The following is a 23,076-nucleotide window of genomic DNA, read 5'->3' on the forward strand; positions in this document are numbered from 1 at the left end:
GTGCAGGTGTCCTCTCTCGGCAGGAGACCATTGCACATGCCAGCGCTGGGACGCCTGCATTGCAGCTGCCACCACCTGCAGGCCACACTGCTTCCAGCCATGGTCACATCAAGCATCCTGCGTCCGCACCCTCCAAGCCCAGAGGTCGGCCAGGCCGTCCCTCACGGGCTTCAGCGCTTCCAGACAGTCAGCAGGCGTACCCCAGCCTTGAGCCTGCAACTGGGGTCCAATTACGTCAGAGCAGCAGGGAGGGAAGGGGCCGGGCGCGAAAGAGAAGTCGTTCTCCCTCAAGGGGCCAGTTGTAGAGGGAGGTGCTGAGACGTTTGTTTGTCCAAATTCAAGGACACCCTCACCTGCTGTTATATTAGCAGAAGGTTTGTTGAGTTTTGCGGCTTTGCCGAACAGTTCACAGTTTTTTGGAAAGTTATGGTTTCTGCTCACATTACGTTGTTCAGCTGAAATGAAAGACTTTTGTGCCAATCAACAGAAGTTTCAATGTGGCATGGTGCATGTGACTACTTTCAGTGATGCTGGCATTCAGAGGCCCTCAAACATCCAAAGTGCGCATGAGTTAAGACTCTCATCATTCCGCCACAGGGGTGTCGACAGGAGTCCAGATGAGCCTCTGACGTATGGACCTTCCACTTTCAGCAGCCCTTCCATCTTCCTCCTCCTCCTCCTCCTCCTCTGCCTGCTCTTCCTCCTCCTCCTCCTCCGCTTGCTTGTGCAGGGTCCGAGGGAAGGTGATGAATTGACGCCTTCGCGTATAAAGGGCATCTGTCACTTGCCAGATGCAACAGTGGACTGCAGCCTGAGCGACAGTCGCATTGTCCCCAATGGCTGACTGAAAGGATCTGTTGGCATAAAAATGGAGGCCATCAGTCAGTTTAGCCATCACGGACAGAGAGGTTCTGCAGCGTTCACGCGGCTGCAGATCCTGACCAAGCAGGTGGCACAGATCAGTAACAATGTCCCTCCAGATTCGGAGCCTTCGCAAACACTGCTCCTCCGACATGTCAAGGCTTGTCACCTGCTGCCTAAAGACCCTCGCAGCATCCCGTCGGATTGGCCGACCTCCATTGCCCCTCCTCCTTCTGGCCAATCCCGGCCCTCTCTCCCGCCGTCTCTCTGCCCCTTCACAGTGTTGGGCGATGAGGCCGTCGCCCTCCAAACAAGCTCCCATTCCGATGCCAGTTGGTCAAAAGGCTTTTAGGTGTAGTGCTGCAAGTGCTTCGGACAGGGTTGAAGGACCCAAGTACTGTAAAGCTAAATTCCCAGAACTCCGCTCCACATTAGCTCGCCAACTCTCTCTAGCAGCGATCGCAATGAGCAGGCCAAGTGGCAGAAGATTCTGCACTAGAGCTGTTCCCTTTAAATAGCGCCCCCCTACTCCGAGAAGGGCCTGTTAGCCCTCCCTCGAACTGTCACTAATAGCGCTGGGCGCTAAGGCTCCGGGCGCCACCCAATATGCGCTCAGGCGCTCCTAAAAGGCGTTGCACACTGAAATGACGTCATGAGCTACTTGCGCTCGCGGGTGCGCGCAAACACTTAGCGCAGGCGCTAAATGTATAGTCAATATCTGCGTTGGCACTATCTTCATAGCGTCCGCCCCAACATAGGGCATCGCCCCAATTCTAGGTCTCTTTAGGCGCTCAGCGCCGGCGCTACCAACCCAATTTCTAGGCCACTATGTTTACAGAACCCCTCCAGATGTGCTTCGACCTGTCGAAGGAGACTTGTCTTCACTGTACCCCACTTCACAAGACTGGCTGGATGGTTTTTACTATCTGATTTGGGATAGCCTGCAGACAATATCTGTAAAGATGACAAGGCCTTTCTGTAGAACTGAAGGCTACAACACATTGAGCGAATTTAGTTATGTGGAGAGACTAGAGAAGCTTGGATTGTTCTCCTTACTGCAAAGAAGGTTATGGGAGATTTAATAGAGGTGTTCAAAATTATGAGGGGGTTTGCTAGAGTAAATAGGGATATAGATAGACTAAGTGAGTGGGCAGTGAGATGGCAGATGGAGTATAATGTATGGAAGTGTGAGGTTATTCGCTTTGGTAGGAAGAATAATATTTTTTAAATGGTGAGAATCTTTCAAATGTTGGTGTTCAGAGAGATTTGGGTGTCCTCGTGCAAGAAACACAGAAAGCTAGCTAGCATGCAGGTACAGCAAGCAATAAGGAAGGCAAATGGCATGTTGGCCTTTATTGCAAGGGGGTTGGAGTATAAGAGTAAGGAAGTCTTGCTACAATTGTACAGGGCCTTGGTGAGACCACACCTGGAGTACTGTGCACAGTTTTGGTCTCCTTATCTAAGGAAGGATATACTTGCCTTGGAGGCGGTGCAATGAAGGTTCACTAGATTGATTCCTGGGATGAGAGGGCTGTCCTATGATGAGAGATTGTGTAGAATGGGCCGATACTCTCTGGAGTTTAGAAGAATGAGAGGTGATCTCATTGAAACATATAAGATTCTGAAGGGGATTGACAGGGTAGATGCTGAGAGGTTGTTTCCCCCGGCTGGAGTGTCTAGAACTAGGGGGCACAGTCTCCGGATAAGGGGTCGGCCATTTAAGACTGAGATGAGGAGGAATTTCTTCACTCAGAGGGTTGTGAGTCTTTGGAATTCTCCGCCCCAGAGGGCTGTGGATGCTGAGTCTTTGAGTATATTCAAGGCTGAGATCGATAGATTTTTGGACTCTAGGGGAATCAAGGGATATGGAGATCGGGCGGGAAAGTGGAGTTGAGGTCAAAGATCAGCCATGATCTTATTGAATGGCAGAGCAGGCTCGAGGGGCCATATGGCTGACTCCTGCTCTTATTTCTTATGTTCTTAAACTGTTTCCACTGGTGGGGGGGGGGGGGGGCGGGGGGGTGGTAACCAGAGGACACAGATTTAAGGTGATTGGCAAAAAAAAGCCAGGGGGTTAGGGTAGATGAGAATAATCTTTTTTTACACAGCGAGTTGTTGTGATCTGGAACGCACTGCCAGAAGGGGCGGTGGAAGCAGATTCAATAGTAACTTTCAAAAGGGAGTTGGATAAATACTTGAAAAGGAAACATTTTCAGGGCAATGTGGAAAGAGCAGGGGAGTGTGATTCATTGGACTAATTCAGAGAGCCGGCACAGACACAATGGGACGAATGGCCTCCTTCTATGCTGTATGATTCTATACTGGATCCTTCCAAGCCATCCAGGGATAGGTTCCATATTAGGCATTTGTAATGCAAAAAAATCAAGCAACAGTCATTTATAGTGTGCCTTTAATTTACAAGTAAATATTTGAGCCAGAACCTGGCAGAACAGGCTCGAGGGGCCGAATGGCCTACTCCTCAGAGTTCTTCACGAGAGAAACTGGATAATTCAAAGGTTCAGCCTGATTTATTCTTTCCCTCCCCAGATTGAAGCGTCTACTTCCTATAATGTACTTCCAATAAAATAACGGTAATCTCTCTAGTTAAATACATATTGCCAACTAGCCAATGGTTTTCTGCAATTTAGGGAAAGGAGGCTCCGTGCGAAATATCTGCTTAAGGATCTCCAGTCTCGGTGGATTCTTTCTCTAGGAATAAGCAAAGAGGTCCAACTTTAGCATCAAATAGTACCTGACATGAATCAGTCATTCATGAAAGACTTATGAAATAATACTGAGCAGCCTGCGGGTGGCGCTGTCCAGGGAGAGTATAAATACTCGGGCACGGGCCCAGCTTGTGCAGGACATTCTTAACAGGAACTAGTGAAGGACACAACTAGACCTCCATGTTGTAAAACAGTTGATTAAAACTTTGTTTAACGCTTAGGCCAAGTGCCTAGTAGTTTTCTTACGTCAGCACCTTTCATAGGTTTGATATACGATTCAGATTTCAATGGATTGCAATGGTGCTCAAACCCTGACTGATGGATTTGAAAATAAACAACAGCTTAAAAAAAAAGCGACAGTCTAGGGTCGCTATGTTTCCCTTTACAATGTTTAACAGAAAGTGTGCGCTCTCGGCAGCTGCTTTAAGATAGGGTGACCATATTTTCTAAAATGAATCCGGGGACACGGGGCGGAAGCACAGCAAAGTCGCCAGGACGGAAAACGTAGGTCGCGCATCGAGGCGAGGCAAAACATTTTTAGCAGCCTGTATTTGAACATTTGCACAGATACGCTACAAATGCAAAACAAATGTGCATATAATTACAGCGGATGTGGCATCAGACTATTGAAGCGCATTCAGACACCGTTTATAAATAATACGACGACGCTGTTCAGTCCACTGACCTGAAACTGCGATTATGTCTCACGGTATGCTATGCCTATATTCCAATGAATAGGGCTCTAGTCTATTCGGGGACGAGTTTCGTGAACCAGGGTCTCTTCCGGGGAGTGTTTGCCCGGGCACACAGTAACTCATCCGGCGGACTGTCCCCGGAAAACGGGGACGTACAGTCGCCCTAATATAGGAGGGAAAGAAGCTGCTGTTTCCAGAAGTGTAACGAACATCAGATGCCGAGAGTGGGAAGGTAGTCACCCAGTAAAGGTAGAAATTGTGATGGGCGTTGCTCTCGCACAACCGTTTAACATTCTCGGACTAAATTCCTCCCTGTGCTATTTTAGCACAGCTTATTTCCTCAGAAAGGAAAGGGCTTGCGGTGTTAAACTTGTAGCGAACCTTGGCTAGACCACACTTGGAGCACTGCGCACAGTTCTGGTTGCCATCTTATAACAAGGATATAGAGGCACTGGAGAAGGAGCAAAAAAAAGGTTCACTGGAATGAGATCGGAGAGGTTATGCCTCAAGAAAGACTGAAGAAAGCTGTTGTTTATGCTCCACACGAGCCTTCTTGCACCCTCCTTCATCTCACCCCATCAACATATCCTTCTATTCCTTGCTCCCTCATGTGTTTATGTAGCTTAAATGCATCCATACTATTCGCCTCAACTACTCCCTGTGGTAGCGAGTTCCACATTCTCACCACTCTCTGGGTAAAGAAGTTTCTCCTGAATTCCTTATTGGGTTAATTAGAGACTATCTTATATTTATGGCTCCTATTTCTGGTCTCCCTCTCCAAGTCTTCCCTATCAAACCCTTTCATAATCTTAAAGGCCATATGGCCTACCTCCTGATCCTATCGGGTCACCCCTCTGTCTTCTCCTTTTCTAGAGAAAAGAGCCCCAACCTGTTCAATCTTTCCCGATAGGTACACCCTCTCAGTTCTGGTGTCATTCTACAGGAAACTTTCTGGTATCCGGCACAGACGGGACCGAAGTGGTGCCGGTTCAGCAACAATTCCGGATAACCGAACGCTATAGTGAAAGATACGGACCTTAGAGCTCCGTATGAAGCAACAAACCCACAGCTTCAGAAGAACGTCCACAAGTTGCAAGCGTCTCTGTAGCTTAGCAACAGCTGCAGCCAAACCCTTGCCTTCCTCAATTTGTTGCTGTGCAAGTAATAAAAGTTAGCTGAAACCGACTCCTGAATTTTGCCGGTTAACCGACATTTCCGGTTATTTAGGGGCCGGTTAATCGAAAGTTTCCTGTGATAAATATTTTTGCACTTTCTCCAGTGCCTCTATTTCCTTTTTACAAATATGGAGAACAGAACTGGTTCACAGTACTAAATCTTACCTCTATAATACTGTTATGACATAAAATCATGCTGCTTAGAACTCTGTATTGATTACAGTATCAACAATGTTACCATTATGAAGTTTGAATTTACAAGCAGCATCAGACACGATTTTGAAATACTTGACAATAGTGCTAGTCATGTAACGCCCTTTCTAGAAACCGAGCTTCACTCTGTTGAAATGTCAGTGTAAAGCACTATATTTGAATCAAGTGCAGAAAGAGAGAGGAGTAAAAACTGTGTCTTCTCTCCGATTAAAAGTAAGGTCCCTAAACAGTTACTTTGATGAATTCATTGAGGCAAAATAAAAAAGGATGACAACTTCTTCGCTCATTCACAGGAATAGTGCGAATTAAGAATGTCGTATTGCGACAAATATTTCTCTTGTGCCCTTTTATAAATAGGATCGCAGATTTGCAAATAATCACTTTGACAGGATAAAATGTATTTATTAGAAAACCCCAAAATAGGTACATTTAATAATTAAAAAGGTTAACCGTGTGCAATAAAATTAAGTCATCTTTCCCCCCAAAAATATATTAAAAACTTGTATTTATATAGCGCCTTTAATGTAGTAAAACATCCCAAGGTGCTTCACAGGAGCGATTATCAAACACAATTTGACACCGCGCCAAAAGTGACCAAAAGTTCAGGCAAAGAGGTTGGTTTTAAGGAGCATCTTAAAGGGGAAGAGAGAGGCAGAGAGGTTTAGGGAGGGAATTCCAGAGCTTAGGGCCTCGGCAGCTGAAGGCATGGCCACCAGTGGTGGAGCGAAGGAAATTGGGATGCTCAAGAGGTCAGAATTAGAGGAGCGCAGAGATCTTGGGGGGTTGTGCGGCTGGAGGAGGTCACAGAGATAGGGAGGGGCGGGGCCATGGAGGGATTGGAAAACACGGATGAGAATTACAACAGCGACTACACTTCAAAAGTATTTCATTGGCTGTAAAGCGCTTTGGGGCGTCCTGAGGACATGAAAGGTGCTATAGAAATGCAAGTTCTTTCTTTAGGGTATAAAGTATTGGTTAGTTAACCCAAAATGGCATGGTTTTGAACTCAGCTTTGAGCTCATTCTCATTTGTTACCCTGCTCCCTCTCCAACCAAGCTAATATCTACACGCTTCAACTTTGGTACTTTTGCAGTCTCCATCAAAGTGTATATGTTTTTGGTGAGAGATTTGGAACCACTTCATTCTATTCAATGATTTTGCTGACCTGTTAACACCTTTTTCTATGCTGCAGCCTTTTAGAAAGTCTCGTCGCAAAGTATTTTTTCCGTTATCACATACCCATTGCCAGGATTCATGGGTTCGGTTTGAACCCCTCCAACCCTCACCCAGCGAGAATGGTCAGTGGGGGAGGGGGGTTGAGATCGGGCCGAGTCCATTTACCGGCCTGAGGTCGCTCCGTGCCCGCCCGGCGACATCTTCCCTTCACCGACTTTGATGGAGTCATCGGTGACGCGAGGTGATCTTCGCGACGAGTCGAAGGAGGCCCGCCGGAGAAACCACAGCGTGAGGAGCCGACTGGCCAGGAGAGGACGAGGTGAGTTTTAAAAATAAACTTTGGTGTGGAATCCTTGTGGGCCGGGAGGAGCAAGGAATGCTTACCTCAGGTTCCGCAAGGAATCCTTGGGCCTCCCCCAGCCTCTGGTCTTGCCTCTCCCTCTCGGCACTGGCATCAGCGGCCAACGCCCTTTCCCAGGGCTGAGATTACACCAAGGACTGTTCCCTTTTGTCCCCAGCATCCTAAGGCCCCCCGACCACATTTCCCCTCTCCCGCCTGCTGGCCTCGACGTCAGTCCTGCCAGTTTGGGCGGGAGACTGTCCCGGATTATTTAAATGAGTCCCAGGAGTTAAAATAGCCCGGGCCTCACACCGAGATCCCCGTGGACGTTGCCCTACTCCCCGCACCCCCGCCTACCTCGAACGCATCCTCCCGTCTCTCCACCCAGTTAAAATCGAGGCCCTGGTTTTGAGGGCCTACACCCCCCCATAATTTATGGACTTTGGATTTTAGTCGAATACCTCGTTCCAATGTTTTTCTTTGCTTTTTATGTTCTTGAAGCACAGACAAAATGTAAGCTCCCACGCTCATATCCTTCGCTTTAGCATCTTCGACTGCCTTGTTTTTGCGTAGAAGAGGATTAAGCTTTCTGTTAAAAAAAAACAAAGAAAGTTTAACTTTTCAGTTTTAAACAGTAGGGAGAGGGTGGAAGCAGTTAGTATTGAATCATTCAAATAAAAATTGGACAGATTTATTACAGAAAATAACATCTCAGGACACAGTATCTGAGTAATTTGAGGCATGACGTGTGGGGAGTGTAGCGAGCTCGGGAGGAACAGGTGACTTTGGGCCTGTGATTCACCAAAGCTCTCCCCCACTGGGGGTTTTCCTCGCCTCATGTCTGGGTCTGTTGTAGACTCATTGATAGAGAGTGATCGCTGTGATTAGTCAACAACTTAATTATCATATCATGCGACTACCAGGATGGTAGAAGGTGAATTAGATGGACCTTGTGATGTAAGAAAACTACTAGGCACTTGGTCTGAGTATTAAACAAGGCTTTTATCAACTGTTTTTCAACATGGAGATCTAGTTGTGTCCTTCACTAGTTCCTGTTAAAGAATGTCCTGAGCAAGCTGGGCCCATGCCCGAGTATTTATACTCTCCCTGGACAGCGCCACCAGCAGGCCGCCCAGTATTATTTCATAAGTCATTTCCACATGAATGACAAGATTCATGTCACCTTGGTCTTTCCTTCGTCTACCAATTTCTATGTTGGTTAAGGTCAGGAGTACGAAGATTTTCCAACCCAAGCCCACCATCTGCCAGGCCCAATGTCACCAGCAAGACCTTGCAAAGTCAGGATTCTCGGGTGAACAAGGGATAGTAGGGAGAGAGATGTGTGCTACCTTCAGAACCCCTTATCTATAAGCTGCTGACCCACTTTCTTACTCTGCTTCAAGTCCTTGGAATCTATCCCTTCCTCAATCTATTAGTTGCCATGGGCATCAACTCTTGATATCAGACACAGAGGAAGACTTTGGGTGGGATTTCAAAGTCTATAGTGTAAAAAAATCAGGCAATCCCGCCACTTGCAGTGTTCCTGCATTGACAAAGCCTAGTGTAATGCAATATTGTGGGAGACTACAGTCTCCCGCGTAAAGAAATAGGCAACACAGCGAGCTACAAGAAATAGGTCTTTACTCCAACTCTCACAATACAGTACTGAATTCGTAAAGCCCGCGAGCCTGTGATGACTCATGGATTGGTCACCTGCTGGAACCTGATTGGTTTTCCTTCTCTCAGCAGCAGGCAAGTCTGAACATGCCTTATTCCTCTCAGCTTGCAACTGTCTTGCGGGGGGAGGGGAATACAGCAGTTAAAAGGGGATTATACAGGTTTATCTACATACACACAGTGTTTCCCCAATGTGGCAACGCCACAATATGGTATATTTTCAGAAATAACAGTCGATCTACTTACGTCTTTTGTGTTAGCAGGCAGCACAGTAATGGGCAAACTGCTATAAAAATAAGTGACAATATCGCAACTCCAAGAATAGTCAATATTTGCTTCTGTGCTGTCAATAGAAAAAATGTCATTTGTTAGAAATAACTGTATAGGTTCCCTTTAATGACAACATTCATTGTTTAAAGAAATCTGTTTTTATTGAATTTGATTGTATTTTGCACTTCAGTCAGAATTTTTTTTTGTTCTGATTAAAGGCGGCACTGGATAAACTTAAGAAATTGCTGGTCTATCACTGAGCTATTTATTCAAAAGGTGTAGAAACTGTGTATATGTAGATAATGTAGCTCATGCAACTAGGGAACTAAAAGGGACCTCTGGAACAGGCTGCCCTCTCGGGCGCTGGACGCCGATCCGTTGAATTCCTTCAAGCGAGAGCTGGACCTGTTTCTGGCTGGGGCGGAGATCACCTCGTACAGAAGACAGGTACTGCAGGGAATTCCGGGCCATAGTGATCTCCTGGACTAGTTACGATCGCCTAGCTGGGTCGGAGAGCAATTTCCCAAATTGGCCTGGGTTTATCATTTGTTTCTTTGCCTCTCACAAGAGATCCCATGGTTTCGGGTGGGGTGGGAAGTCTATATAACAACAGAAAATGCTGGAAAAACTCAGCAGGCCAGGCATAATCCGTGGAGCGAGAAATAGAGTCAATGTTTCAGGTCGAAACCCTTCGTCAGGACATTGGGACCGATTCTGGGCGGATTACACCTCGGCAGAACCGGGACCAATATCCTCGCAGGGGGGTTTGCTAGTGCTGTTGGGAAGGATTTAAGCCAGTTTGTCAGGGGACTGGGAACCTAAGTGTAGGCCCAGAATGGACAGAAACAAAGCTGGAAGTGCAAGTTGGAAAAGTAGTCAGCAAAACTAGTCGGAAGCAGGAACAAAGGCCAACAGTAAAGAGGGTCAAAGTGCAGAAAAATATCAAACAGGCAAAGTTTATCTAAATATACATGTAGCATTCGCAACAAGGTGGATGAATTAATGGCACTAATAGACTCCCAAAACAAGCGCTCTACTCGGAGCTCCGGCACGGCAAGAGAGCCCCAGGTGGGCAGAGGAAACGCTTCAAGGACACCCTCAAAGCCTCCTTGAAAAAGTGTAACATCTCCACTGACACCTGGGAATCCCTGGCCCAAGACCGCACAAAGTGGAGGAGAAGCATCCGGGAAGGCGCCGAACACCTCGAGTCTCTTCGCCGGGAGCAAGCGGAAGCCAAGCGCAGGCAGCGCAAGGAGCGCCCGTCAACCCAAGCACCCCAACCCACCCGCCCCTTCAACCACTGTCTGCCCCACCTGTGACAGAGACTGTAGGTCCCGCATTGGACTCATCAGTCACCTGAGAACTCCTTTTTAATGTGGAAGCAAGTCATCCTCGGTTCCGAGGGACTGCCGAAGAAGGAGGAGAAGAAGAACAGAAGTAAATGGGTATGATGTCATTGCCATTACAGAGGCATGGTTGCAGGGTAACCAAGGCTGGGAACTGAATGTTCCAGGGTACTCAACATTTAGGAAGGACAGACAAAAAGGAAAAGGGGGTGGCGTAGCGCTGTTAATAAGGGATGAGATCGGTATGGTAGAGATAAAAGATCTTGGCTCAGCAGGTCGTGATGTAGAACTGGAATCAGTTTGAGCTAAGAAACAGCAAAGGGCAGAAAACATTGGTGGGAGTTGTGTATAAGCCACCAAACAGTAGTGGTAATGTAGAGCACAGTATCAATCAAGAAATTAGAAGTGCATGTAACAAGGGCAATACGGTAATCATGAGGGACTTTAATCTACATATTGACTGGGCAAATCAAATTACCACTAATGGTGTGGAGGACAAATTCTTGGAATGCATGAGAGATGGTTTCCTGGATCAGTATGTGGAGAAGCCAACCAGAGAACAGGCTATTCTGGATCAAGTACTGTGTAATGATAAAGGGCTAATCAATAATCTTGTGGTAAAGGGGCCTTTAGGGACAAGTGACCATAATATGGTTGAATTTTACATTAAGTTTGAGAGTGATGTAGTTTAAACTAACTTGGCAGGGGGATGGGATACAGAGTGGAGCTATAATAGGGGGTGATGTACAGCCAAATATAGAGGAAAAAAACAAGTCAGCTTGGAAGGCAGAGCAAATATGTAACGGCACAAGGGAGTAGGGCAAGGCTGGATGGCATTTATTTTAATGCAAGGAGTCTTGCAAATAAGGTGGATGAACTGAAGGTGTTGATGAACACATGGGAGTATGATATTGTTGCTATCACGGAGACATGGTTGAGGGAGGGGCAAGACTGGCAGCTCAATATTCCGGGGTATAGAATCTTCAGGCGAGACAGAGGGGGGGGGGGGTAAAAGAGGAGGGGGTGTTGCAATATTAATTAGTCAATTACTGCTGTAAGGAGGGATGATATATTAACAGGTTCCTCTAATGAGGCCATATGGGTAGAACTTAAAAACAAAAAGGGGGCAAGCACTTTGCTGGGAGTGTACTATAGGCCCCGAAACAGTCAGGGGGAGATAGAGGAACAGATATGTAGGCAAATCTCAGAGAAATGTGCAAATAATAGGGTAATAATAGTGGGGGATTTCAACTTCCCCAATATTAACTGGGATAGTCAGAGTGTGAAAGGCTTAGAGGGTGCAGAATTCTTAAAGTGCATCCAGGAGAGCTTTTTGAGCCAGCATGTAGAAAGTCCTACAAGAGAGGGGGCGGTACTGGACCTAATTCTAGGGAATGTGGCCGGGCAAGTGGTAGAAGTGTTAGTAGGTGAGCACTTTGGTGACAGTGACCATAATTCAGTGAGATTTAAGGTAGTCATGGAAAAGGACAGAGATTGACCGGAAATAAAGGTTCTAAATTGGGGGAAGGCTGATTTTAATATGATAAGGCAGGATCTGGCCAAAGTGGACTGGGATCAGCTACTTGTAGGAAAATCCACATCGGAGCAATAGGAGTCTTTCAGAAAGGAAATTGAGAGAGTACAATGGCAACATGTTCCCGTAAAGGTCAAGGGTGGGACCAACAAGCCCAGGGAACCTTGGATGTCAAGGGATATACGAGAATGGATTAGGAAAAAAAGGGGGGCTTTTGGCAGATACAAAGGACTAAAGACAGAGGAAGCCCTAGAGGAGTATAAAAAGTGCAGTGGGATACTTAAAAAAGAAATTAGGAGAGCGAGGAGGGGCCATGAAATAACACTGACGAGCAAAATAAAGGAAAATCCTACGGTGTTTTATAAGTATATTAAGGGCAAGAGGATAACTAGGGAAAGAGTAGGGCCCATTAGGGACCAAAGTGGCAATCTGTGTGTGGAGCCAGAAGATGTAGGTAGGGTTTTAAATGAATTTTTTGCATCTGTGTTCACTATGGAGAAGGACGATGTAGACATAGAAATCGGGCAGGTGGACTGTGATATACTTGAACATATTAGCATCGAGAGGGAGGAGGTACTGGTGGTTTTAGCAGGCTTAAAAGTGGATAAATCCCCAGGCCCGGACGAGATGTATCCCAGGCTGCTGTGTGAGGCAAAGGAGGAGATTGCAGGGGCTCTGACACAAATTTTCAGAACCTCTCTGGCCACAGGGGATGTGCCAGAGGACTGGAGAACAGCTAACATTGTACCATTATTCAAGAAGGGTAGTAGGGATAAACCAGGGAATTACAGGCCAGTGAGCCTAACATCAGTGGTAGGGAAATTATTGGAAAAAATTCTGAAGGACAGAATTAGTCTCCACTTGGAGAGGCAAGGATTAATCAGGGATAGTCAGCAAGGCTTTGTCAAGGGAAGATCATGTCTGACCAATTTGATTGAATTTTTCGAGGGGGTGACTCGGTGTGTGGATGAGGGTAGTGCAGTGGATGTGGTATACATGGATTTCAGTAAGGCTTTCGATAAAGTCCCGCATAGGAGACTGGTCAAGAAGGTAAGAGGCCAGTGGATCCAGGGTGCCTTGGCACATTGGATCCAAAACTGGCTTAGTGGCAGAAGGCAGAGGGTGATGGTGGAAGGTTGTTTTTGTGACTGGAAGCCTGTGTCCAGTGGGGTACCGCAGGGATCGGTGCTGGGTCCCTTGCTGTTTGTGGTCTACATTAATGATTTGGATGTGAATGTAAAAGGTATGATCAGTAAGTTCGCAGATGACACGAAAATTGGTGGGGTGGTAAATAGCGAGGAGGGTAGCCTCAGTCTGCAGGACGATATAGATGGGTTGGTCAGAACAGTGGCAAATGGAATTTAACCCTGAAAAGTGTGAAGTGATGCATTTTGGAGGGACTAACAAGGCAAGGGAATACACAATGAATGGTAAGACCCTAGGAAAGACAGAGGATCAGAGGGACCTTGGTGTGCATGTACATAGATCCCTGAAAGCAGCAGAACAGGTGGATAAGTTGGTTAAAAAGGCATATGGGATACTTATATTCTATGCCTTGGCTAATAAAGGCAAGAGCAGGGAGGTTATGATGGAGCTGTACAAAACGCTGGTTAGGCCACAGCTGGAATACTGTGTGTAGTTCTGGTCTGTGTGGCAGCACGGTGGCATAGTGGTTAGCACTGTTGCCTCACAGCGCCAGGGACCCGGGTTCAAATCCGGCCTCGGGTGACTGTCTGTGTGGAGTTTGCACATTCTCCCCGTGTTTGCGTGGGTTTCCTCCGGGTGCTCCGGTTTCCTCCCACAGTCCAAAGATGTGCAGGTTAGGTTGATTGGCCATGATAAAAATTGGCCCTTAGTGTTAGGGGGAATTAAATACGTGGGGTTACGGGGTTACGGGGATAGGGCTTGGGTGGGATGGCTGTCGGTGTAGGGACCGGGTGCTAGGGTTTGGATGATCAGCCATGATCGCGTTGAATGGCGGAGCAGGCTCGAAGGGCCGAATAGCCTACTCCTGCTCCTATCTTCTATGTTTCTATGGTCGCCACACTATAGGAAGGATGTGATTGCATTGGAGAGGGTGCAGAGGAGATTCACCAGGATGTTACCTGGGCTGGAGCGCTTCAGCTATGAAGAGAGACTGGACAGGCTGGGGTTGTTTTCCATGGAGCAGAGAAGGCTGAGGGGGGACCTGATTGAGGTGGACAAAATTATGAGGGGCATAGATAGGGTAGATAGAAAGGAACTTTTTCCCTTAGTAGAGGGGGTCAATAACCAAGGGGCATAGATTCAAGGTAAGGGGCAGGAGGTTTAGAGGGGATTTGAGGAAGAACTTTTTAACCCAGAGGGTGGTTGGAATCTGAAACTCACTGCCTGAAAGGGTGGTAGAGGCAGGAACCCTCACAACATTCAAGAAGCATTTGGATGAGCACTTGAAATGCCATAGCATACAAGGCTACGGACCAAATGCTGGAAAATGGGATTAGATTAGACAGGGCTTGATGGCCGGCGCGGATGCAATGGGCCGAAGGGCCTCTTTCTGTGCTGTATAACTCTATGGGGGAGAAATTCGGTTGTTAGCGCCACTGATTAACGCCTAAAGAGGCCGAGAAGTGGGGCGCTAGCCAATATCCGGGTGGGCGCAAGGCGCCTAGCACCTCGCCCCATATTGAGCATGCATTTAGCGCCGGCGCTAAATCTTAGCGCCCGCTCATGGGCGCAGGCTGATTATGATGTCATTTGAGTGTGCAACGCCTTTTGGGCGCCCCGGACTGGAAATTCAGTGGCGCCCCCCTCCGTAGCGCCTGGCGCTAATAGTGACAGCTTACCTGGGCCTTACCAAGTCGCTCTCGGGCTGGAGGAGCGTTATTTAAAGGGGACTGGTGTGGTTTAAAAGCAGCAGCCATTTTTGGAGCACAACTTCCTCGAGAGCTACAAAGAGTTGCTGAGCTGCACACTGAGAGCCATTTGACCACTGAGCCAGCGCAGGCAGACGATCTTCAGCCTTCTGACCATCACCTTGCTGTTGGTGAGCCTTGACAACGGGGAACCTTCCTGTGGACACTTATTATGGGGGCTGTATTGGAGGGGAACGACCTGCTGCTGAATCATCTGGAAAGGGTGCTGGGAGAGGGGGGCGGGCATGGCCAGATGGAGGAGGGCCAACAGACGTCGCCACAGCAGACCTTACGCTGGCAGGATTTTCCGACAGCAGTTTTCCTACATGAACATGCCGGAGGAGCAGTGTGTCAGAAGGCTGCGATTTAGAAAGGAGGTGGTGACTGAGCTGTGCCAGCTGCTTCAGCCAGATCTGCAGCCTCAGATAAGGTGCAGGACATCTCTGTTGGTGGCTGCTGGCCTGAACTTCTACGCGAGCGGCTCTTCTCAGGCTGCGCATCAGAGGCTGATCAGAAGTAGCTTCTAGGCCCCTCTCACAGAATGCTTGCTGCCATTCCAAGAACAGGAATGGAACCGGTCTGATACCCCCAAGCCTGTGAAGGGCAAGATGCTTGTAAATAGAAGGCATGGCCATTGTAAATGAAGAAAGTGTTTCATTACACAAAATGTGGTTCCTTCAAACATGAGAAAGCTATGGCAACAGAAAGCAAAACTAATACACTGACACATAACTGCCTCTCACACCCGGGAGACTGTCCAAAACATAAATCACATTCCGACCATCTTCCTTGGCCTTGATTCCACTGCGCCAACCAAAGCATCCAATGCCCCATCAGTGAGGCATTCCGCCCTCTGCCTCACCCTTTCCATGTCTTGCTAGGCTGGTGCGCCACAGGTAGGCTCCCACCGCTTTGAAGGCCTACAAGGCTATACCGAATTTCTAGGCCATATATGACTCTATGACCTAGAAATTCGTCTCAGTGCCCTTTCCAGATGATTCAGCAGCAGGTCGTTCCCCTCCAATGCAGCCCCCATAATAAGTGCCCACAGGAAGGTTCCCCATTGTCAAGGCTCACCAACAGCAAGGTGATGGTCAGAAGGCTGAAGATCATCTGCCTGCGCTGGCTCAGTGGTCAAATGGCTCTCAGTGTGCAGCTCAGCAACTCTTTGTAGCTCTCGAGGAAGTTGTGCTCCAAAAATGGCTACCGCTTTTAAACCACACCAGTCCCCTTTAAATAATGCTCCTCCAGCCCGAGAGCGACTTGGTAAGGCACAGGTAAGCTGTCACTATTAGTGCCAGGCACTACGGAGGGGGGCGCCACTGAATTTCCGGTCCGGGCCGCCCAAAAGGCGTTGCACACTGAAATGGCATCATAATCAGCCTGCGCCCATGAGCGAGCACTAAGATTTAGCGCCGGTGCTAAATGCATGCTCAATATGGGGCGCTAGGTGCCTTGCGCCCGCCCGGAAATTGCTAGCACCCCACTTCTTGGCCTCTTTAGGCGTTAATCGGTGGCGCTAACAACCAAATTTCTCCCCCATATATGACTCTAATCTAAACAGAGGAAACTACAAGGGTATGAGGGACAAGTTGGCCATGATAGATTGGGAGACTACACTAAAAGGTATGAAGGTGGACATACAATGGTCAACATTCAAGGAAATAATGCATAATTTGCAACAAACATATATTCCTCTAGGGCATAAAAACCCAAAAGGAAAAGTGATCCAACCATGGCTAACAAAAGAAATTAAATCTAGTATTAAGTCAAAGGAGGAAGCTTATAAAGTTGCCAGAAAAAGCAGTCAGCCTGAGGATTGGGATTTTTTTTAGAAATCAGCCAGGTGGGACCAAAAAATTGATAAAGGGAAAATGGAATATGAGCACAAACTAGCAAAAAATATAAAAACGGATTGTAAAAGCTTCTATAGGTATGTGAAAAGGAAAAGACAGGCGTAGGTAAATGTAGGTCCTTTACAGTCAGAGATGGGAGACTTTATAATGGGGAATGAGGAAATGGCAGAGAAATTAAATAAATACTTTGGGCTGGATTTTAATACGGGGCAGGTTGGGGTCGTGTAATCCGCATTTCGTGTTGTCCACACGAATCTAAATCAATGTGGGGTATTGATGCAAATTTAACTTAATTGGCCAATTGAGTTCCAGCGTTTGGGAACCCTTGGCAAATGAGTTTTTCCAGTCTGAAAGTTGCCTCCGATGACGTTATCATTGCTTCTGCAGACTGCCAACCTTTTGGCCTTTGCTGCTACAGGGACCTGGAGGCAGAATGGCCAGTGAAAGACATAGGTCTGCTCCAAGATTTGATTATGTCGCCCTGCAGGCTTTAGTGGAGGAAACAAGAGCTCATAAGGAGGTGCTCTTCCCTTCTTCAGGGAGGAAGAAGCCTCCCCAGCAAACCAAGGCTGTGTGGATCCAGGTGGCAGAGGAGGTCAACTCGTTATCAGTAACCCGCAGAACCTGGATTCAGTGCAGGAAGAGATTTCATGACCTTCTGCGCACTGGAAAAGTGAGTATGAATTTCCCATCACCCTCAATCTGATCCCCATTGCCTCTCCTCACCAGCACTCAGCTTTAGCAACCTCTTCCTCCACATCCCACTTGACACTGACATCCATGCACCCTTACCCATTCCCTTTCTCTCTATGGTCACACTCACCTAACTATTCGACTATGCAGCCCTCACACTCCCCATCACTGTGATGCTATGAAAACAACTGACAACACACAGGGAGGGCCCTTGGTCTTGCCACCTCACTCCATCTTTGTCTCCTTCTAAGTATCTATGCTATGGAATCTCTACACTCACTCCTTCATTCTCACTCAACCTCCACTTGTCTCCCTCATTGCAGGAAAAGAGAGCTCACAATAAGCGAGAAAGAGCGAGTACAGGAGGAGGACCACCCTCAGTAGCCCACCTCACCTCCTGGGAGGAGGCAGTCCTGGAGATCGTAGGAGTGGAGGAAGATGCGCAAGTGGGAGACGGACAGAGGGGTGCATCACAGCAAGCTGGTGACAGAATAGTTTTCCATCTCTCTCATTGACATTGCATGAGTCGCTGATAATGATTCTGAAGCTCTAACAGATGGACTAATGATCATCTGCAATATGCAATGTGCATGTAACCTTGGCATCACATCTCTGACTCTTTCCTTTACTCCCCCACAGGACCATCGCAAGCACCTGTCCCCACTAGCCAGGAGGAAGAGCCTGAACATCAAGACTCCTCAGAGGAAACTGCAACCTCTGAGGGTGCAGCGTCAGCAGAATTAAGCGCACCCAGCACCAGCGCAGACACTCACACCTCGGTGGGACATTGGGGACATAGAGTAGTGTTGTCACCTGGTGTATCACAGCTCACAAGTGAGCATCAGCAGATTGTGGAGACAGGGACAGCAGTGGAGAGTCCTAGTCAGAGGGCGCAGGACGCTGCTCGGCTCAGCTGCATGTCGACCCTCTGCCTCTGGGTCCATCCATAAGATCAGCGGTGCTGGAACTCCAGGAACAGATGCCGGAGTCTCTGGCAGGTTTTGTCTCAGGGTCGCTGCGAGTGTGGAGTGAATGGAGGAGTCCATAGCGAACCTGAGCAGAGCCTTTGTGGAGTCATTGGCACATGAACATATCACCATGGAAAGGATGGCAACCTCCATGGAGGTGATAAGTCGCCAGAGTGCAGGTGAGTGTTCAGAATAGAATGACATCTCTGGAAGAGTGATGGTCATCTATTGAACAGAGAAACCAGACCTTCATGGAAGTCCTTCTGAGTAGGACTGCCAGTGCAGATACGGATCCCCATGGCCCCCCTGATGTGCAGCAAGGTGCTCTCAAGCCACTTGCAAGCGCTGATGGGGACCTGACCCATGAGAGGGAAGTTGGTGGCAGACATCAAGGAAGTGGGGGCTCTTCTCCAAGCGCTCACACTTCCATGCCACTGCAGAGCCCTCGGTCAGAGCCCCACCAGATTCTACACCCAACTGAGATCGGCGTCTCAACCCCTGCACAGCCGCAGGAGCAGCAGACTATTGACGAGCCCTCACAGGTTCGCCACCCCAGAGGACGCCCGCCAAAGGTGTCGAGACAGGAGCAGCAGGAAAGTAAGCAAGGGGCCTCCACATCATGCTGAAGCCACAGGGGAAGCACCACGTAGGAGCACGCGTAAGAGAAAGATAGTGCATAAATAGTCACAAGGGTAGTCACTTGGGTGAAATTTGATGTTTTATATGGAAAAGCCATCAGATGAATAATGTAAATAAAAAATCTGATGGCTACTGGTGTAGTTGTGGCGTGTGTCATTTCGCAAATGGGACTTCCACATTGAGGGCTTAGGATTAATTGCAATTGTCAGTCCGGTGGTCAAATTTCTAGGAATCAGCTGGTTCTTGGCCATTGTCAATGCTCAGGTAAGAAGCTGCGAGGCAAAAGTGCTTGAGTGGCTAGGCTAAGTAAATCTGGCCAAGATGAGTGCATTCCTTGCATCCCGGGCAGCTATGTTCTCGCGTACTGCTGCCGCTGGTTGATGGGCCTCTGCAAGATGTTCATTTTCGCTCTCCTCCTCCTCCTCCTTATCTGAGGAGGATATGTGAGGAGCCACTTCGTCCTCCGGAATCTGCAAGCCACGATGCTGTGCCATATTGTGGAGTGCACAGCAAACCACGACGATTCTGGAGACCCTGGCTGCTGAGTACTACAGGGCTCCACCTGATCTATCCAGGCATCTGAAGCACATCTTCAGCATGCTCAATTATGGTTCTGGTGGACATGTGGCTGGAGTTATAGCTCTCCTCAGCTTCGTTGGATGGCCTCCTCAACGGCGTCATTAGCCATGTCCTCAGGGGATAGCCCTTGTCTCCAAGTAGCCGCCTGTTAAGTTGGTCTGGCGGATTGAATAGCGGAGGCACACTAGACTGGCGCAGTATGAAGGAGTCATGGCAACTGCCAGGGTACTTGGTACAAACATGCAAAATTTCCTTCCTGTGGTCACACACCAGCTGAATGTTGAGTGCGTGGAAGCCCTTGCGGTTGACAAAAATACCTGGATTGCGATGGGGTGCCTTAAGGGCCACATGTGTGCAGTCAATGACGCCCTGCACCCTTGGAAAGCCTGCCAGATTAACAAATCCAACCGCATGCGCCGTGACACTTGCTTGATCCTTGGTGAAATGGATGTGATTGTGCGCGATGGCAAAGAGGGCATCGGTTAACTGCGTAATTCATTTGTGTGCGGCCGCCTGGGAGATGCCGCTGATGTCTGCTGCTGATCCCTGGAAGGAGCCTGAGGCAAAAAAGTTGAGTGCGGTGGTGACTTTAACGGCTACTCGTAAGGGTTGTCCACCTGGTCCTCTGGGCCTTAGGCATTGTTGCAGCATTGCGCAGATGTCACCCACTACCTCTCGCGAAAGTCGGAGCCGCCTTTGGCACTGCTGCTCTGACTTGTTGAGGTAGCTGACCCTGTGTCTGTAGACCCTGTTTGGGGGGTATCTCCTGCGCCAATGGGCTTCCATGTGCTGGCCCCTTCTGCCCTATGCATCTTCAGGTGGGTGAGCAGCAGCTCGGCGCTCCTATTGTTGCTGCTGCTGTTGGTGCTGCTGTTGTTGGTGCTGCTGTTGTTCCTGGTTCTGCTGGTGCCGCAGCTGGTCTTCTTCCTCATCTAATGCCCAGAAGGGAAGGAAATAAATGGCTCCCATGCTTCTGGTATAAGCCTCAGTTGAGGAAGCGCTCTGTGAAGGTGGTGAAGGAGGTCACACTGGAAATGGGTGTCAGGCTCCAAACTTCCACAGCTGTGGTTATGCCTTCTAAAAGTTCCCCCAGACCTAAGACAACATAGTCCTGCCACCTGCAAATGATGGCTGATCAAATCTCCTCTTTAATGGTGGAGCTGCAGCTAATAGTCAGCAATCCAATTGTGCTCCCACCAGGTTTCACCGTCGTGTTTCAGAACAGGCGTGTTTCACGTGGGAAAAGTGTTAAAATTGCAAAGGCATATCAAAATGGCATTATAGAGCCAATTTAGTGCTTGTTAAGGGCCTTAACGGCCTATCCCGCCTCTTAGAGGCGGGACGGAGACGCTATCACAAGACACGAATGAATGAAAATTGCTTGGAGGCGGGATGGAGGTGGGGTTGGACCCGCCCGTCAGTTTATGCAATTTTAACCCCCCACATGCCTCCAATCTCACCTCCATGGCCCAATGAAAATCCACGGAGGAAGACACAAAAAACCTCCCACAAATACGAGAAAACCAAGGGTGTGGCGAGAATGAGGAACTTAAAGAAATTGTTATTAGTAAAAAAACAGTACTAGCAAAATTAATGGGACTAAAAGTCGATAAATCCCAAGGACCGGATGACCTACATCCTAGGGTTTTGAAAGAGGTGGCCATTGGGATAGTGGACGCATTGGTTGTCACCTTCCAAAATTCTATAGATTCTGGAATGGTTCCTGCAGATTGGAGGATAGCAAATGTAATCCTGCTATTTAAGAAAGGAGGGAGAGAGAAAGCGGAAAACTACAGACCTGTTAGCCTCACTTCAGTAGTTGGGAAAATGCTGGAAACTATTATAAAGGATGCAATAACTGGGCACTTAGAAACTAATACAGGAAACTCTCATTTAAACGGCACCTAAATATCCGGAATTCTCTATTAACCGGCAAAATTCATACTCCGAAAACAACACCTCAATAACCGGAAATGTTGCTGAGTCCGAGTCCGAGTCTCCCGCGGTGGCCGAGTTAGTCAGTGGGGGTAGTTCTCCAAACTGCCACTACTCGGCTTCTTGGCGCTGTCAGAAGTCGGAACACCTCAATACCCCTGTAACAGGAGTCTGACTCTCCCGCGCTGCCGGGAGTACCCAATTACTGTATGCTGCACATGTCTTGATTTTTTAAATTTTTGTTTGTTAAAAATAGCTTTGGTCGATAACCCTCTCCGTCATCCGGAATTTTTAATCAACCGGCAACACGCCGGTCCCGTCGGTGCCAGATACCAAAGAGTTTCCTGTAGTAAGATTGGGCAGAGTCAACATGGATTTATGAAAGGGAAATTCTGTTTAACAAACCTATTATTTGAGGATGTAACTAGTGGAGTAGACAAAGGGGAACTGGTAGATGCGGTGTATTTGGATTTTCAGAAGGCCTTCGATAAGGTCCCACACAAGAGGTTGGTGAACAAAATTAGGGTACATGGAATCGGGGGGTAATATAGTATGGATTGAGAATTGGTTAACAGACAGAAAACAAAGAGTAGGGATAAACGGGTCTTTTTCAGGATGGCAGGCTGTGACTAGTGGGGTACCGCAAGGATCGGTGCTTGGGCCCCAGCTATTCACAATCTATATCAATGATTTGGATGGAGGGGACTAAATGTAACATTTCCAAATTTGCTGATGATACAAAGCTAGGTGTCAGTGTCAGTTGTGAAGGGGATGTGAAGAGGCTTCACAGGGATCTCGACAGGCTCAGTGAGTGTGCGAGAACATGGCAGATGGGATATAATGTGGATAAATGCAAGGTTATCCACTTTGGTGGCAAACACAGGAAGGCAGATTATTATCTGTATGGCAGTAGATTGGGAAAAGGGGAAGTGCAACGAGACCTGGGTGTCCTTGTGCACCAGTCGCTGAAGGTAAGCATGCAGGTGCAGTAGGCGGTTAAGAAGGCAAATGGTATGTTGGCCTTCATAGCGAGAGGATTCGAATACAGGAGCAAGGATGTCTTGCTGCAGTTGTACAGGGCCTTGGTGAGACCACACCTTGAGTACTGTGTGCAGTTTTGGTCGCCTTATCTGGGGAAGGATGTTCTTGCCATGGAGGGAGTGCAGCGAAGATTCACCAGACTGATACCTGGGATGGCAGGAATGACGTATGAAGAGAGATTGGGTCAATTAGGCTTATATTCGCTAGAGTTTAGAAGAATGAGAGGGGATCTCATTGAAACTTATAAAATTCTAACAGGACTAGACAGACTAGATGCAGGAAGGATGTTCCCGATGGCAGGGGAGTCCAGAACCAGGGGTCACAGTCTAAGGATAAGGGGTAAGCCATTTAGGACTGAGATGAGGAGGAATTTCTTCACCCAGAGAGTGGTGAACCTGTGGAATTCTCTACCACAGAAGGCAGTTGAGGCCAGCTTATTAAATATATTCAAGAAGGAG

General features: G+C 48.0%; 1 protein-coding gene across 1 annotated transcript in view; it reads right to left on the minus strand.

Moving 5' to 3' along the window:
* Positions 1-3,254: 3,254 nt before the first annotated feature.
* Positions 3,255-23,076, minus strand: part of LOC147125360 (uncharacterized) — a 40,460-nt gene continuing 20,638 nt past the window's right edge. Inside the window, exons 4-6 of the mRNA XM_086001988.1 lie at positions 9,110-9,206; positions 7,648-7,775; positions 3,255-3,570 (exon numbers count right to left, since the gene is read on the minus strand). Coding sequence (XP_085858114.1) covers positions 7,767-7,775; positions 9,110-9,206 — 106 coding nt within the window. The 3' untranslated portion in view covers positions 3,255-3,570; positions 7,648-7,766. The remainder of the gene's footprint in view (positions 3,571-7,647; positions 7,776-9,109; positions 9,207-23,076) is intronic.

Source organism: Somniosus microcephalus, chromosome 1 (assembly GCF_052327205.1).
Source record: "Somniosus microcephalus isolate GS21.2 chromosome 1, FLI_Smic_1.0, whole genome shotgun sequence".
Lineage (NCBI taxonomy): Eukaryota > Metazoa > Chordata > Chondrichthyes > Squaliformes > Somniosidae > Somniosus > Somniosus microcephalus.